Below are 19294 nucleotides of genomic sequence, written 5' to 3' on the forward strand. Positions count from 1 at the left end.
CAAGCAAGAATATTGGAGTGGGTTGCCATGCCCTCCTGCGGAGAATCTTCTGGATCCAGGGATCTAACTAGCATCTCTCACATCTTTTGCATTGGCAGGCGGGTTCTTTACATCTGGTGCCACTTGGGAAGCCCCTTCAGCTCAGTATGTGCTCAGCATATGCAATTGACGCTTTGATTCAGAAACAGCGATTCAGAGCTATGGTTTTCAAGGGTGAAGAAAATATTTTAAAGGTAAGAAAGATGCTTTAATTCATACAGTGTACTTAAGGAATGCTTTTCAAACATAATTATTATTTGTATAATGGTTTCATGTATCAGGCATTATTTTTTACTTCTCTTCATTTTCGGGTGAACCATAATGAAAAAATTTTGGGGGGGACAATGAAAAGTTGTCAAATAGCAGTGACTGTATATAGTTCTCATACGATAGTGACTATTTAATCCTCACAATAAGTTTATGACACCATCATCCCCATTTTATAGATGGGAAGCAGAGATACTGAGAGGCTAACTTGCCTAAGGAACGCAGCCTTATATGGGGAAAGCAAGACTGAGATTTAAGTAAGCATTCAGGCTTCTGGAGCCATTGCCCTTGACCCCTGCACAATACTACACCCTTAACAGCCTTGTCAGTGCTGCCTCTTCAAAATGTCAGCTCTTAGAAGGTAGAAGCAGACTGGGAGAATTGGGAAGAGTAAGAAGGATGGAAACAGGTAGGTGAACAATGAAAAGGGCTTTGCAGGCAGAGCAGAGAGAGGTGTGAAATAGCATGACCTCTGGAGGTTTCTATTAGTAGGTCAACAGATCAGAGGAAATGGGTGTGGAGAAGAGTAGAGATAAAACTTTCCAGTGAGGCAGATAGGAAGCTAGCTGTGAAGGATGGACCCTGATGATCATTCGGGAATTTGCTCTTTATCTTAAATACTTGGATGTATGAAGGCTCATATCTGCATTTTCAAAAAGAAAAGCCTGATCCCTACCTAGGTACAGATCACACTGAACTAGTTAAGAATATGTGAAGGCAGGAAGTGATGAGATTCCGAACAGAGGCCAGGCTCAAGGGCAGAGGACCAGCTCACCTCAACATACTCTGAAAAGAAGCTGGCTGCATAGCCTTGAGGAAGGTATTTAGTTTCTTTGGGCCTCAAATTTCTCAATAAACTCTTTAAAATGTATATATCCTAGAACTTTTGTTTGCTAGTAATGAGGGGAAAAACACCTTCTAAATAGCAGTGCTTATTTGCATTTAAAATTACAATGAATTATACTTTTCTTAGTCGGCACCATTAGTTTCAGAAGAACGTGCCTTGTATACATTTTCAAATCTACACCCAAGTGTTTTTCTTTTCACTATGCACTAAAATTTGCAGTTAAAATGTACATTAATTTAAGTAAATTCAGCAGAATGATTAGACTAGGGAAAATAAAATTAATTATTCATGTCACCAATATTTTAAAATGCAGAGTGGTTATCAGGAACACACATAATTATAAGTAATGCAGTTATTTCTTAATAATGAAGCTACAGCTAAGGTTAATTAATATTTTTAATAAAAAATAAAATTTTGCTCTTTGAAGTTACAAAATGTTTTTTGTTAGCTTTAGATATTTTTCATGGAAATATGTGTGCACTCTGCTTACATTTTTCAAATAAATAGCATTAATTTTTTATGAGTATCTCCAAAGCTGCCAGGAAGCAATAGCAGTGTCCAACACATTCAAACACTTTTTTTTTGTTGGTACACTAATTGGGATTCTTTTTGGAACATTCTACAGGAATCAAATACCAATGAGTTCAGTAGGAAGTGAATACACATGTCCTGACAATCTTCCAATGGTTTAAAATCCTCAGTAGTACCTTTTCTTGAGTAGATTTGCTACCTCTACTCTGAATAAAGTCTAACTGGAACCATTAAATTGTTTCAGTACATTTCATTCACACTTACTGATTCTACCCCAGTCTACAATTTAATTTCTTTCTAAGAGTTGCAAACTATAGTCCCTCCAGTCAAAACCCAGAATCTCTCAAAGCCTTATTTCTCTCCTTTTTCAAGGTTTTTGAAATGAGATGAAAAGCAGATGAAAAACATTATGGATTCTTGAAATCAGGTAAGGAGACCAGAGTCAGTTTCTACTCTGAGTGTAAAAGACAGGGCCTCTCTATTTATTATTCTTACGAAGAATGATTTCCTAGCAAAGATAGGTTTTAAACATGTTGTCAAAGTAGAGCATAATACAATTTGTGGACCAAACTGGGATGCTTTTGAGAGTCAAAAAAGGATTCTATTAATAATTACATTGATATACCACCAGGTACATGGGGCTTCCCTGCTGGCTCAGTGGTAAAGAATTCACCTGCCAAGCAGGAGACATGGGTTCAATCCCTGATCAGGAAGATTCCTGGTGAAGGAAATGGCAACCCACTCCAGTATTCTTGCCTGGGAAATTCGATGGACAGAGGAGCCTGGTGGGCTACAACCCATGGGGTCACAAAAGAGTAAGAAATGACTTGGTGACTAAACAAGAACAACACAGTTCAAGAGATTCCTAAACCCACTTATTTTAGAGAGATAGCAAGCAAAGCCAGAGTGCAGCGAGGTTAACTATCTTGTCCAAGATACTCACAAAGATAGGAGGTTGTATTGAAACTAGAAACCTGTTGCTGTGATCCTTCTATTATACCATACCTTCTCTAACTAAAAGGCAATACCATGGATCCGTATTGTCTACAGTATGTAAATAACTTTCAAAATATTCTTAATGGAAAGATCACAATATTGCAAAATGTGATACAAAGCGCAGACCAAAAGAAATGTCAAAATCTTGATCTCAAAATAAGCAATTTTCTTTCTTTACAAACTGGCAACCAAAGGGAATGAATATTGTCCTTTGCATGTTAACTTGCTTTAACTCATTTACATAAAGCTATATATACATCAAGGGCTTGGCTGGTGACTCAAGACGGTAAAGATTCCACCTATAATGCAGGAGACCCAGGTTTGATCCCTGGATCTGGAAGGTTCCCTAGAGAAGAGAATAACTACCCATACTCCAGTATTCTTGCCTGGCTAATTCTATGGACAGCGGAGCCTGGAGGGCTAAAGTCCATGAAGTTGCAAAGAGTTGGACATGACTGAGCAACTAACACTTTTTTCACATATACATCATAGATTGCCATATTATTCAGAAGAGCAGGGAACACTTAGCCATCAAAGATCTTGTGTGACACTTTTGCCTCCAAACCCAAGAAGGAAGCTCTCAGCATCCTGAAGAACTTTATACTGTCAAGTTTGCAAATATTCACTTTCTGAGATTATCCTTATAGAAAGTTTCTCTTTGTTAGGACGAGTGGGTCTTAGGGAAACATTTAGATACTAAATATCATAAGCAAAATAACTTTTTGTGAATTTTATATAATCCATATTAAAAAGTGCTACTAATATTGTTATAGCCATATTTTTAAAAATTATTTAATCAGAAGGGTTGGTAAATGCATCCATTACTTCATGACATAGATCATGTCTTTCTAAAGTAAATATCAGTCTTAAAATTGATCACTATCAAGAGAAGAAAAACTTTTTTTTTTCTTTTCAAAGCATATTTACTTTTAAATAGGAATGTAAATAGAATTTTATGGGATGACATTTTGTGAATTCTCTTTTATATTCTTTGACTCTGTGAAAACTGAAAAATACATTTCTCTCCACTACTTGCCCTGCAGAATGGCTGCAAAAACCTCATCTCATCTATCTGAAATGAATCCAATTCTGCTTCACCAAAAATCTGTTTCTATAGTTCTAAAACATGCAATCACCCTAAGGTACATAGCCATTGTAACTTAAGTGGCTCTGTGCTATCACTGAGGAAAATACACGCTGATTGAGAAAACAGTCCAGTATGGCTTTTGAAAACTAAATGACCCTCCCTGGCATACAACTGAGTAAGACAGTTGATAAAAGCAGGCAGTTATGACCACTACGGAAGGAAGATGCCTCATCCAACCTGCAAAAATGGGTCAAAGGTTATAGTCTTAGACTGAGCATTACAAATCATTTTCCTATTGAATCTTCCAAGACTGATAATTCTAGCAAACACTTAAATTCTGTATATATCAATAATTTCTTTGTAGTTGGAGGACAGTTAAAAATCAATTGTGAAGTAAAGAAAATTCACAACAAATTAGCCTGCTATTCAAAAATAAGCAATTTGATTTCTTCCGCAGTAGTCTCTCTTTCACACATTCACATCTTATTACCTGTAATCACAAACATACCCTTAGGAGAGAATTTTAAAAGCTTTCGGTACAACTTTAAAACACTGTTGCCACAATTGAATATTTGCAGTATATTATTCCAAATTATTTAATTGCTATTATTGGTGTGTTGAAATCTGAAGATTTAAAATATCTATTTTTAATGAACCTAGTAATCTTTTATTTAAGTCAATACCTCCTCAAATGAACCAAGTAATCACTAATTGATTAGATCATTTACTTCCATAAACCATTGCTATCTTTAAACATGTTATAGCTTATAAAAAAAGAGAGTCTTTTCATTGGCAATTAATGGGCAGTTAACTATTTTCCTTTTACATTACTTAATATTATAAAACACAAATTTTAATTTCTTCATTTCTAGATGTTTAAATTATAAATGAAATAGCTATTTTACACATATTTTCTTAATAAACATAATTTCTTACTACATAGCAAGTACTAATAGATAAAGCATATTAAAATGAGGCTGATACTTCCTTATTGGGGGATATATCTGGTTTACCTAAGAACTTAAGGAGCTGCAATTTCATTAATGATGAAGTAAGACTTCTGAGGAAAAAAATCTGGTTAATTAAAATTTTATTCACAAGAATATTTCCAATGCTAAATGTCCTAGAATATCCTCTTCTGAATTATTTACTTAAAGGAAAGAGTTTATCATTGCTCTGTGTTTTGCTTTCCTATATCAGATTTGCCTTAATGACCTGCTTATTGTTAAATAAGCCATACACAATAAACACAACCAAAAGTCATTAATGAAGTAACATCTTAATTGAATTGTACACTTCTTGTACAGTGTGACATTTAAAACTTTTTTTCCCCAAAAAATTTAGACATAAGATTGAAAAACAAGCTCAGTGAATATTTTGGGTGAGGGCAATTAGCCACATAATGCACAAAATTTGTTGGCCCAAGACACTTATTAAATACCATATTTTGGGTCTTTGTGCTCAGATAAACTAATAGTGCTTTTTTTTAAATCAACAGTAGAAGAGTAGACTTATCATTCATGACAAGACCCACACGCCTTCCAATTCAAAATTTTCAGACTTCAAAATACAAGTGCTGTAGGTAATTTCTTTTTTAAGATTTTCAAAATTTGCTTTTATTTAATTTTGATGAAGTTTTGAGTTTGAACAAGGTCTTTCAGATACTTCATTAATTTACTTGTTCATTTAACTTAAAAAGTGAAAACCGTGTATAATACTCAGACAATCCCCTTAGCCAGGTCTAGGCCAAGGTTACTGGATCAAGACCATCAGCCTAGCCACACATACACCAATACAAAGTTTATCAAAATTCATAAGCCACAAACCAACATTTCATCTTCAAATTGAATCCATTATATTAAGCAAGTCTCAAAACAGCCATAATGATTGAGATCAGAAGTAATCCCATTCTGGAAAAGACACCCATGCAGAAAAGTCCACGTTCATAGTCACAGATTCAAAATGAAGAAATGAAATCCAGGTACTCACCTGGCTAACGGGTTCTTTGGTAGGGGGCTTTCCTCTTCTGGCTGTGCTAGTAGCCAGTGTCGTGGTGGTCTCCATAATTGACGTGGACATCTCTGACTGCATGGCAGTGGCTGTCGACTCAGTTGTCATAGAGGAAGGCACTTCACCAACCAGTCTCACATTTCCCACTATGGCGATGTTGGCATCATTTTCGGCTGCCATATTCAGAACTTTCAAGCCATTGTAGTAAAGCCCAGAGAGCTGGCCCTGGAAGGGCTGTCCCTGCTCTTTCCCGCCAATTATTATGGTTGCTTGGCTATTGAAGATTGTGAGCTGACGCCCTGTAAAAATAATATTACATACATGCAAAAATGTTGATTGTGAACTCTACATTCTATAAAGGATGATAAAACAGATCTTTCATGGGGTGGATAATGAGAGCAATAAACTATAAGAGAGGCATTTGACTCATAATTCATTGCTTATAAATGAGGTGTCCATGAAATGCATAATCACTGGCAAATACTTATAAATTCTCAACTTATTGTAAATGTAGTGCCTTTGCTAAAAGACCAATCAAAGATATATATTATAAATCAATTTTCAAGTGGATCACTTTCTCTTTTACCTCAAGATCTCAAATCTGAATTGATAAATTAAAAATATGTAAGATGGCCAACATTTCAAGTATTTGTCATTCTAAAATTACAACTGGCAGAAACTAGTCTATAGCAGCTGAAATCTAATTTAAATTTATGGGAAAAATTTCATAATTCACATAATGGTCACAGGTATCCATATGCTCTTCTTTAGAAATGTTTATTTTTTTGAATGCAATAGTCCATTGTTATTTGAATTATTCTACTTTTCTGGCAAATACACTGAAAAGAAACACATGGTTTACACTGAGTGTGTCAGAGACAAAACAAAGAAACAAAAAATCCAAAAAGATTTTTCTGATTGGCTTTCAGCAAGTCTATTAAAACAAAACAAATGAAAAAAACACATAGCTTCAGATGTAAAAAGCGGCTTCAGGAATGATACACAAACCGATGGAGAAATTATGGCACATTTCCATTAAACAGCAATCCTCAGCAACAGTACCAAAATCATCAAATTGAGTATCCAGTTTTAGCAGATTGCTCTCTGTTCATAAAAAGCATGCACACAACTTTAAGTTCAGTTTTAATTAGGGCTTGTTCCCAAATGCTCTTAGAAGGTTGCAAACGTTAAAGGGACTTCATTTTGACTGGCAATCCATATTGCCCACTATTTAAGATGCCTAGAGTTTAAACCAAGAGTTTTTTTTTGTTTGTTTGTTTGTTTTTCAGGACCATAATAAAGATATCAGAACTACATATATTTTAGTTAATAATTTAGAGGCTGGAACATGTAATATAATCTACGAATGATTTATCATTTTGGGTTAATGCTTGCTGTGAGTACCTTCATAGATTGAGTTAGTGGATTATATTTAACAGTCCCTTTAACCTTAAGTTAACAGGGTAAGATTATTAAACAGCTGGTACGTCTAAAAATGTATAGAAAGTATTATACAAGGAATGCAAATATTACTATCTACATTTTACTGTTTTAAATCTGTTTTTAATTTAGTTTTACGGAAAATTTATTTTTTATGTTTATTAGTGTTACAATGAAGTACTACTTGGTTATGTTCAAATTATTTTTTTATTTGAAGTTTTAATCAATGTTTTTTACCTTTGTCGAGTAGCCATTCATCAACTACTCGACCAAGTCGATATGGAATTCGCTGTCTAGCAATCGCCAGGCGCTCGTTATCATTGTTTCCTTTAAAGTTTAAAGAGACATTTCATTGGTTAAAATCTGTAAGGTCAAAGGTTAAAAGTTAATACTTAAAGCTTGAGCTATACAGTTGCCACATGATTTTTTGAAATTTGGAATTTTAAAAAGTTCTACCTAGAACATTTCATGTTTCAGACTTGTCATTCATTCATTTATTTTATTTTAGCAAACAAAATTATTCCTATGTTAATTGAAAATTAGAAATCTGCATTTGAGCTAGGTTATTAAAACTTATGTTATAGACAGACCCGAACAACCAATTTAAACAGCAGATAATAGCTTTGCAAAAAAAATGACCGTTGATCTCAGGGTTTTGTCTTTTTGATGTTTCTTATTAACTAGTTAAACATGTTCAGGTGAAACAGGTTTAAGTTTTCAAAATACATTCAATCTCTTATTCCAGATTAGTAATTTATGAACACCAAACTTAATACCATCTTTGGCACACTGAAGCATCTAAAATAGGCCTAGCATACTTTATGTCCTATTCAGAAAAGAGAAATTCTTATTCATCTCATTTAAGGAAACCACAAAGTCTGAATAGTTCTTATATATTCCACAGAAATCGGTTTATCAACCACTTGGACATCATAAGGGAATACATCTTGCATCATCCAAATATGTTATGATAGGAAAAGGCTTTGACAAAAGTGACTTTATTTGAGTGTCCTTATTTAAAGGATAAAGTGTATTTATCTAAAGCTTGACATGCTGAGGCGTATAACATTTGAAAAAAATTATATACTCAAATATTTGCTTTTTATTAAACTATTCTAAAAAAGGCATGATAGCTTCAGGAACAAACACAAGCCACAAGAGTGGTTCTGTATTCATAGCTCTAAACTATGTAGGAGCCTTGATACTTTGAACAAAAAATTAATCTAATAAAAACATAGTTTAAAATGACCTTGAATAATGCTTGCAAATAGGTGACTGTTTTCTTGATCTATAAAGCACTTAGGAAGAATCTAGGCTTCCATCTCAGCACTCAATTGTGTATATTGCCAGAAGTTTCTCTATTCTATGAAAATTAGTTAACACGGAATCTTGCACTAAGGAATTTTAGTAATAGCTCAGAGGGGAACTCAGAGGTGAAAGAAATGATGAATGGTAGTACTGCCCATAGGAAAAGACTAGAGCATTTTACTGGGGAAGATAAAAGATATAAATTTTCTTACATTTAGACTAATTAATGTGTTTTCTTGGGCTGGTCTTATTATATACTATACTTACCGAAAGAAAAACCCACCATGATATTGGTCACGTACTTTTAGAGAAAGAGAAAAGAACTGTCATTTAAATTCTATCAATTTGTCTTCTGAAGTTTTATATGACTGAAAATATTTCATACATTAGAATTTAACTGAAAAGTACAAATATCAAAATGGAATCAAATATTCAGTTTAACAAAAACACATATGTATTTCTCTGTGTTATGAAGTTATTAAAATGTTAGAATATTTTTTTCCTATGGGAACATATATTGGTATATTGATAATTTTCTAGAAAGGATAATATAGCCTAAATTACAAGTATATCTTCATTTTCAAAAAGTGTGTTCAGTTTACATTCTCTTTTGTATGCCTATATATATATATATTTGGGAAAATATACTAAAATTTAATATTGGTTGTCTTATGGCAGCACATTTATTGATGACTGTTTTTGACTTATATATGATTTATGTAATGAACATGATTATGTACATAATTTGATAAACTATTTTCAAAAATACATAATCTTTGCTCTATGGATTTCTTTGTTGACCAACATGCATACCAATTTACACTGGTATAATTCTCCTGACAACTTTATAATTATGTAGCTCTTTGTCCAAGTTTTCATGCTAGAGTGTTCCTATCATCAGAAATGAGTTAATATTCCCTCAGACACCACCCAAGTCCAGACTACAAATCACCTCTTGCCAGTTACTACTACAATATATTAATAGATCTCGCTGGATCCTCTCTGCAATCAGTCCCACCCATCTCTACACTGTCAGCTACTACCCAATCATGCTGCTTGTCATTGTAACCTGCCTGTTGCCTTTAGGATAAAATATCAACCAACATGATGAGGTTTATGACAACTTTCATGATCTGGTCTCTTCCTACCTCCCCTACCTCATCTCAGAGTGGTCACTGCCTTGCTCTCCTCTTTCCATATCCTCATGGAAACTGAGACTTCTTTCAATTCTTCTAAAGCCCTCCTTTCACCTCTAGGCTTCTTCACTTGTACTCTCCTCTATTTGACTTTCCCTCACTCCCATCTCATTCTCATCTTTCCTTAGCCAAACATGACTCATTAAGGGAGTCTTCTTGGCAGGAACATTAGTTCTCAGGAGGTCTTCACTGACGTTCTCAAGTTAAATTAGGACACCTGAATAAATACCTTCCCTGCACTTGATATGTGCCCTATAGAAACAAGAGCTAACCTTGTAATTGCACATTCAATAAATGTTTTCTCTCTGAACTCTGAAATTCCATGAGGTCAGGTATTCTTTGTAGTGCTTACTGTTGTGTTTTCAGTATGTGCACAATACCTATCATATGAACTCTGAAGCAATATTTGTAGAATGAAGTAATAAAGGAAATCTTGTTTTAAATTCAGAGAGCTTCTGTGGCACCATTATCTCATCTTCACAGGCTAACAACATTCACAAGAAAGCAAACACTTGTGCCCAGAGGATAGACTGCATGTAGCTAAGTTTCTCTTTGTACTTTTCAAAGGAAACATTTCAATTATAATTTTAGGTCTTTAATGATTTGAACATCCATTTAGTCAATCAGTTCATTATTTTTTAATAATAACTGCCCTGTACCACAAAGTAGATAATCATAGTTATCATTAGTAGGGAAAGTAGAGAGAAACCTTCCCAGGTGGCTCAGTGGTAAAGAATCCACCTGCTAATGCAGGAGATACAGGAGACGTGGGCTTGATCCCTGGGTCGGGAAGATCCCCTAGAGGAAATGGCAACCCAGTCCAGTATTCTTGCTTGGAAAATCCCATGGACAGATGAGCCCGGCCAGGTTACAGTACATAGTATTGCAAAGAGTTGGACATGACTGAGCACACACACAAACACACACACACACACACACAAACACACACACACACACAAACACACACACACACACTCTCCAAGTAGATACAGATGGAGGAAATAGATGGCTTTCCAATGATACTGAAAAGCGTGCATAAAAACACAAGAATACATACATACACATGCATACAAACGTACAGTTTGCCCTCATACCTTTAACTGGCACCCACAGAACAATTAACATGATTGCTATAGCACAATTTAAATCAGCAATAGCTTTTGAAGATTCTTGATGAGACTCAGCTTAAAAAACAAACAAACAAAAAACCACTGAATTCCCATTGAATAGCAAAGAGGTGATCTAACAAGCAGAAAAAATTAGAGTAGGCAGCAGAGATAGGTATAAAATGACACGATAATATTTAAGAAAGATAGCCATACAAATGGGGTCATATAATCCTATAACCCCCACATTTCAGATGCCTTCTAGTTGATAATAATTTTTAAATTGGAATATTTGATTTTGAAATCCAGTTTATTGCTGTTCAGTCACTAAGTCATGTCTGACTCTTTGCAGCCCGACGGACTGCAGCACACCAGGCTTCTTTGTCCTTCACTGTCTCCCAGAGTTTGCTCAAACTCATGTCCACTCAATTGGTGATGTCATCCAACCATCTCAACCTGTCATCCCCTTCTCCTCCTGCCTTCCAAGGACAGACTATTCCTGGTGTAATGGATAGGAAATTAGATGGTGCTTACTTCATTATATGTTGACTTTATTCTCTAAATTCTTTGTTCTTCTACTAGAATAAAAAATTAATGTCTTTTCTTCAAAAAATATATAAATACATTCAGTTCAGTTGTTCAATCATGTCCAATTCTTTGTGACCCCATGGACTGCAGCCTGCCAGGCTTCCCTGTCCATCACCAATTCCCAGAGCTTGCTCAAAAACATGTCTAATACATTATCGACAAAAACACATCTAATTATAGTAGAGTGACAATATCCTTCTAACAGATGATTCCCAAACTCCTAGCAGTGGGTAAGAAATAGCTCAGATTCCTTAAGTTTGCCAGGAATAAGCCCACATTTTGTGTCTACCTCAGGATTTTCATTAACAAGCGGAACATTAAAAGTTATAAATTTGGTATATTATTCTAAGACACTGGGCTTCTCAGGTGGCGTTAGTGGTAAAGAACCTGCCTGCCAATGCAGGTAAGATGTTAAGAGACCTAGGTTTGATCCCTGGGTTGGGAAGATGCCCTGGAGAAGGAAATGGCAACCCATTCCAGTATTCTTGACTGGAGAATCTCATGGACAGAGGAGCCTAGTGGGCTGCAGTCCATAGGGACACACAGAGTTGGACTGAAGCAACTTAGCAGCAGCATTCTAAGATATTGCCCTAAATTCATTTCATTCCTTTACAAATTTATGGTGCTATATTATTTGCAACATATCCAGTAACTCTGTGTGATTATGTTAATTTTATTTAATCTTGTCCACATTTTGGTATACTTCTAAATTTTACATACAATATAAAGGACATAAAAACAACCCATTTGATCAGGAAAGGTCAAAGATAAATATCATCTCTGATGACCTTTTCTTTTCTTTGGAAAGTGTTGAGATTTGATACCAAGTGTGTTGGGATGTAGAAATATTACATGGGCTTTCTGTGGATGGTCAGAGGTTGCAGGTTTATATGGATAGAGATATTTTTTAAAAAGAAAATGTATCTGAAAATCCAACTCAAATCAAACGTGAGAAGCTATTTTCATCTTCAAGTATCCTAAATCCAAGGTGAGAATAAAGCAGTAATGACTCACTTATGTAAGACTTTCTCATTTTGGAATAATAAAAATGGTCCAAGTAGAGTTTCAACTTTTTCAAAAGCATGCAAATCAACTACAGCAATCTATTGAGCAGATAAATTAGGTTTATAGAACCAGAACTTCTCATTGCATAAAGGATAATAATTTAGTCTCATACTTCCTTTACTCTAATAAAAGTGGAATGAGGTTTTCCTTTTGATTTATTTGTTTTTATTCTTCAGTTAATTTTATATGGGTGAAAATTGGTACCTCCACTGAAAATGTCACCAGTAACATGTGTGTCTCTGTTAAAGTAATTTTTAAGCAATAAAAGAGTATGTAAGTTTTGGTTTATTTTTCTTTAAATTGGAGGATTTGGTAATTTTTAATTAGTAAATTTAAAAATGGAAATATCATTGATTTCTAACATTGTATCAGTTTTAGAATTCAGTATTTTTGACAGGAAGCAGGCCCCATGTGGGTTTTCCCTGGTGGCTCAGTTGTAAAAACTCTGCCTGCCAATGCAGGAGACACAGATTTGATCCCCAGGTGGGGAAGATCCCCTGGAGAAGGAAATGGTAAACCACTCCAGTATTTTCCCAGGTTTTCCTGGGAAAACCAATGGATAGAGGAGCCTACTGGGCTACAGTCCATGGGGTGGCAAAAGAGTCGGTCACAGATTAGTGACTAAACAACAAGTCTTCATGCGGTAACACTACCACCAACTGATAGGTTCTACCTCAAATCCGTGTGGCCATTTAGGTTACGGTACTATGACTCAGTGGTAAAGAACTTGCCTGTCAATGCAGGAGATGCGGGTTCAATCCCTGTGTCGGGAAGACTCCCTGGAGAAGAAAATGGCAACCCACTCCAGCATTCTCACCTGGGGAATCCCATGGACAGGGGAGCCTGGTGGACTATGGTCCACAGGGTTGCAAAACCGTCAGACATGACTTAGAGACTAGAAAACAACAAGCTATGTATAATGGGGCATTTCAAACAACGTTCCACAGGTGAAGAATAGAAAGGAAAATCTGATCATTCAGACTTAAGAGTATAGCATCCTCAATTTTGATTGAATTGTGGATAGTTTTACTTTCCCATCTAACCAATAATATTTGGTCACAGTATAGTGTATTTATTTATTTATAAATCAGCAGATGTCAAGGAAACAAGAGTAATTTCAAAGAATCGAGGTAAGCAGCAGCAAGGAGTAATAAAACTCAAATCCTTGACTTGGAGTTAAATTTCATGGTGGGACTCAGAAAACAAAGAGAATAAAATTGTAATCATATTTTTATGACTATTGGTGAGGAGAGACAAGCTATATGAACTTTGCTAACATGTTTTTCTACTCTTATTTTCATAGATCTCCCCTGATGTGTAATTTCTCCTTGGAAATAAAAGTGGCAGTTTTTGATATGACATAGTAATATACGTGGAAAACAATAAGGAAAAGCAACACTATGAACCCAACATTTGTTCAAAATAATAAGAAAGTGAAAACAAAAATACTTGCTTCTTTTGAAGGCTTCTTAATTCCTGCTCTTTTAAACACCAGGAAAGGAAACACAAAAGGGTTCCTAAAAGCTATATATATTCCAGAGAAGCTTAGGAGTCAACTTTTAGATAATTGAGAACATGGGATTTGGATATGCCTAGACCCACAAAACAAAGTAAAAGTTTAACATAATTTTGAAAAATTACTCAGGTGTTAAAAGCAGAATTATCATATAATTTCTAACTAAATGCTGTACTAGTAGTTATACAAATCATACAATATAGTAGTACCTAATTTAGCTAGTAATATTCCAAATAAGTAGATTTTGAACATAATTGACACTCCTGAAGGGACAAAGTTGTTAAAAAAAATGTAGATGTTCTAATGAAAATATTTGTCCTGTGTATTATATAATTTGCTATGATTTTTGTTGGGTACATAACAAACCTATACATCCTTTGGCTTCTGACCTCTCCAGTTTCATCTTGAAACCATGTATTTCTAACTCTAAATTCTAGTCACTGGACTTCTTTCAACTTCTACAAACAAGCTAATCCTCTGATGCCATTCACCTTGCTTTGCAAATTTCCTGCATCTCTGTGTACACCTCAGCAACCCCACTCATTCCAACACAAACACACACACATACACACACATCTGAGTCTGGCCAACTTATTTCTCCTTTTGATTTTGTTATTTATCATAATTTATATATAATATAAAGTACCATATAATTTATGATAAATAAATATTTATGATAAATTCACTTTATGCTTGGATTTCATATTGCCTTTGTTTTTCCTTCGTGTCCATCTCTTATCTCTGGCCTCATGCCACTCGTCGATGTCATGGATCCATGACTACTCTTCCGAGACATATCTCATGTCCCCAAATGTCTTTACTTTCCTTTTCTAGTTTCAATAGTCAAATCCTTTGTTTCTTTAGCATAGCTTAGGTAGACATTAGGAGAGCAATCTGATTCAATGAAGTCAACATACAAGCACTGACCGTGTACTCAAAGTACTGTGTCAGGCATATGGGCTCAGACTTTGGCTGGAGAGTCAAGGGCCTAATTAAGAAAGTTAGACGGAAATTCAACATAATACATGACTTGGTATACATATACAATAAACTACCATTTGAATTGTAGTTGCCACAGAAGTTCACAGAAGAAAATGGATTAGAACAAAGAAGGTATGACAGAACACAATGGATTTTACCTAGATTGCAAATAATCTAAATCTTATTGAAATTACAGCCAGATAAAAAATGAATTGTAATGTGGATAGTAATCTTCAAAAGGTTGATAAGTAATTCTCTGTAACTTCATAAAGCTCTACACACCTACATCTATTTTATAATTGATACATTCTCTAACAATGTATTTTGATTCAAAATAATTACAGATATGAATAAAAGTGCTTAAAATACTTCTGTCATGCAAAGTGAAACATGTAATACACATAATGTTCAGTTCAGTCGCTCAGTTGTATCTGACTCTCTGCGACCCTATGAATTGCAGCACGCCAGGCCTCCCTGTCCATCACCAACTCCCGGAGTTCACTCAAACTCATGTCCATCGAGTCGGTGACACCCTCCAGCCATCTCATCCTCTGTCATCCCCTTCTCCTCCTGCCCCTAATCCCTCCCAGCATCAGGGTCCTTTATAACTAAATCACTTTGCTATACAGCAGAAACTAACACAGCATCGTAAATCAACTATACGCTACTATGTCAATTAAAAAAATTAAAAATTCACACAGATTCACAGCAATACTGGACAAATAACTGAGAGTAATCAGGTTCCGACCTCAGGATTTGTTGTTGTTGCTGTTCAGTTGCTAAGTTTGCTCAAACCCATGTCCATTGAGTCGGTGATGCCATCCAACCATCTCATTCATCCTCTGTCACCCCCTTCTCCTCCTGCCCTCAATCTTTCCCAGCATCAGGGTCTTTTCCAATAAGTCAGTTCTTTGCACCAGGTGGCCAAAGTATTGGAGCTTCAGCTTCAGCATTAGTCCTCCAATGAATACTCAGGTTTGTCAAAATGAACATCCTACAGCAGTTGTTTTTCTGAGTGTTGGTCATCTCGGTTTGCCATGATGTGGTTTTAAAGACATTTGATGTATATTGGAGAGGGTATCCATTCCCTTCTCCAGGGGATCTTCCTGACCCAGGGAGTGAACCCAGGTTTCTTGCATTACAGGCAGATTCTTTACTATCTGAGCCACCAGGGAAGCCCAAACGCCAGGATGCATGCTTGTAACTAAACTACGTGTCACACACATAATATTAGGACTATTAAGTAAAACACTATGTCAGTTGGCAAGATTTTGAGGGTAATATGCAGAAATGAAAATATTTGTGTTAGGATGGAGGGATGATGAGTGATCTTTTCCAAAATTTAATTGAATATTGTTGATATATTTATAAACACTGTAATTTTGCCCCTACTATTTCTTTAAAAAGAAGCATTTTCTACAAATTAAATGTAGTATCTTAACACAATGTTATAGCAAGAGAGGGTGGCACACTCAAGTGCCCTGCCAGTCAGCCCACTTACACAGCTGAAGAAAGAACAGGCTGCTCAAGGAGGGAAATACTCTGTTCATGACTAATGCTTCACAGGGCACCCCAGTTCCTTCTGCAAAACAGCAGGCCTTTGTATCCAGTTAAATAATATCTTCATGTGAGACTGCTGTTATGCTGAATACAGAAAACCACAAGCTATCTATGCAGGCTTTAACAGTGCTTTGGGGAAGAAATTAGAAGCTTAGCGCATTTCTAACTGGCTTAAGAAATTTCTCCCTTCATGTCCCTTTGTTATGTGGAAATACATTAAGATATCTAGTGTGCCTTTATACAAAGATTTTTATGAGCATATGTTCCTACTAGCTACTTACATTCAAAATTTTTACTTCAGATATTGTTCCATCCAAAGAATTAGAAATAAAGGCAAGCTTGTGGACTTTGGGTCTCATTGCCTATGTGTAATGAACAGTGATTTATAGGTTCTTCCCTAAGCCTTCTAGGATGTTGGATTCCTAATACAAAAACAAAAACAAAAAACCAACTGGAGTATCATATCGAAAACCAGCAGTGGAAAAAAAAAAGAAGAAATGAAAGCATCAGGGAGAAGCAGATAAGAAAATACAGAACATATTCTGATAAATTAAGGGTCATACTCTGTTATCACGCATATTAAAGAGTTCTTTTGTGCTAGCTGTGTTGAAACAGACAGGGCCACTGATGGATATTACTCAATGGAGAGAATAAGAAAAATAAAGTGTAAGAACATCTCCATATTACCTTATAAATAGCATTTTGCAATTTTCCCAGATATGAGAACTTATGCCCTTTCTAAATCGTAATGTCAACATTTAACCTTATCCACCCTAATAAGAACTTACATATATACTCTCTCATCCTTCTTTTCCAAGTTATTTATTTCTGAAAATCAGAGAAGTACGTGTACAGATGGATTTTCTACTTTCTCATATCAACCTTGACTTTTAGTCTATTCTTCTTAGTATTTAGACTGGTCTGCGGGAGAGGAAATAAGTAAATGTCTCAAAGATGGTCTGATATAGCTTGCCAATAATATTGAGAAAGTTCCTTATCCTCTAGTGAAAAAAAAAAAAATGTCTGATTTCTACTTCATTCTAACTGTTTTCAATGGACTTCAATCTCTCTCTTCTAAAAGTAATTAGAATGCAGGGAGGTTTTTTTTTTCTTCATTTAGAAAGATGAGGTTTCTCTACTGTACACTAATTATTTAAGATTAAATGCCCTGCAAGTGCAGAGGATAGGCTAAGATACAGCTGTTGGATCAATGCCAGCCTCTTCAATTTCATAAAATATAAAACCCCTTAAATAAAATTATCATTTTTCTTTTGTAGGCAAATAGAACACTGTGAATTTGAACTAAAAACCCTAATAACTTTCCCTCAATAAAATTTTGTTTTGGTTGTCAGATATTATTTCTTAGAAAAAAGTGCCAGTGTGATCAGATTCATTGTAGAACAAGAACTCTTGGTATTTAAGATATTGAACTATAATGCCTGGGTTCAAATCCTGGCTTTACTATTAACTAGCTGGGTAACTCTGAATCAGGAGCATAACACCTCTGAATAACAGTTTTGCTATCTGTAAAATAAGTGTTTATAAGAATAAGTGACATGATATTTGCAACATATATAAATCTCTTAGCACAGTGCCTTGCACAGATAACCAGTAAATATTAACTATTACATTGTGATCATGTCATTATTTGTCATCTGGTAAAATCTGCTTAATATGACATATCTAGAAATATAAAGATCATGGAAATTGTTTCTCACCCATCTCAGCTCAGGAAGGTAGCTGAGGTAGGTGTGAAAAGAGTAGAAAACAAATCTGTTTTTCTTTCCTAGGACAAATAAAGGCCAAGGAACTAGACTTATTATAGGTGATGTCCTGAACCCCATAGGTGCTTTGTCAAAATCCCTGCATTTTTCTCTCAAGCAATGTCAGCTCCTTTCTCAGAGGTTTATGCATGACTACCTGTAAGCCAGTGGGAACAACTGAAAGGAGGTCAAAGGAAAAATACAGTTTAAGGGTCCACCATCTGTTCTGTGCAGCAGTGTAGTAACGAAGATGCTCCTGGAATAAGAAAACATTTGATATCGCTGAGGTCTCTAAATGACATTTTAATCTGTGTATTAACACTTCTAAGAGATGTACTGCAAATAGAATGTCTTTAACTCTTCTTCCTCCTCTCCCCTCAAAATGCTTGTGGCAAAGAAGGGTCACAGAAACTATAAACAGAATTGGATACTGTGTGGCCTAAAGCAACTTAGTCCTGCTATCTGTAACATGAGGTCAGTGGACAGTGAGGCCCCCAAGACATCTTCAACACTAATGACTGACAGCCCCAAGTTTAAGGTAGAACCAGGAATACATGCATTATGCCATCCGTTAAAGCATGCTATCTGTGGGTTTTATGATGGATTTAATTTTAGAGCCATTAAAAACAAAATATCATCAATGTTTCTAATACTGAAAATTTCTTTGAAGTGTATGAAATCTTTGAATTGGCAAGGATTTTTCTTTTCTTCCTCCTTTTTTTTTTTTTAACTATCTCATAGTGCTTTGGGAAATGTAAGAAGACTTTCAATCATCCTACAGAGAGACCTTTATAATTAAGCCATTACATTTTTTTCTGATTTTTTAATGTTATAAACTTGTCTTCTTTCTTCTTTCAGCTGAACAGACACACACATCTCTCTCCATGTAGACAGTCGTCTTGCTTCTTTCTAACCACCCACCAAAGCATGTCACTGCTCTGACAGCCATTTGAAGAGGAGAAAGGCTGACAGAGATTAGATTTTAGGAGCTTTC

The 19294-nt window shown here is 35.3% G+C and overlaps 1 protein-coding gene across 1 annotated transcript in view; it reads right to left on the bottom strand.

Moving 5' to 3' along the window:
- Positions 1-19294, bottom strand: part of NRXN1 (neurexin 1) — a 1203402-nt gene that overhangs the window by 139523 nt on the left and 1044585 nt on the right. The window contains exons 20-21 of the mRNA XM_052649572.1: positions 7455-7544; positions 5757-6076 (exon numbers count right to left, since the gene is read on the bottom strand). Of these exons, the coding sequence (XP_052505532.1) occupies positions 5757-6076; positions 7455-7544 (410 nt within the window). The remainder of the gene's footprint in view (positions 1-5756; positions 6077-7454; positions 7545-19294) is intronic.

This window comes from Budorcas taxicolor, chromosome 11, assembly GCF_023091745.1.
Source record: "Budorcas taxicolor isolate Tak-1 chromosome 11, Takin1.1, whole genome shotgun sequence".
Lineage (NCBI taxonomy): Eukaryota > Metazoa > Chordata > Mammalia > Artiodactyla > Bovidae > Budorcas > Budorcas taxicolor.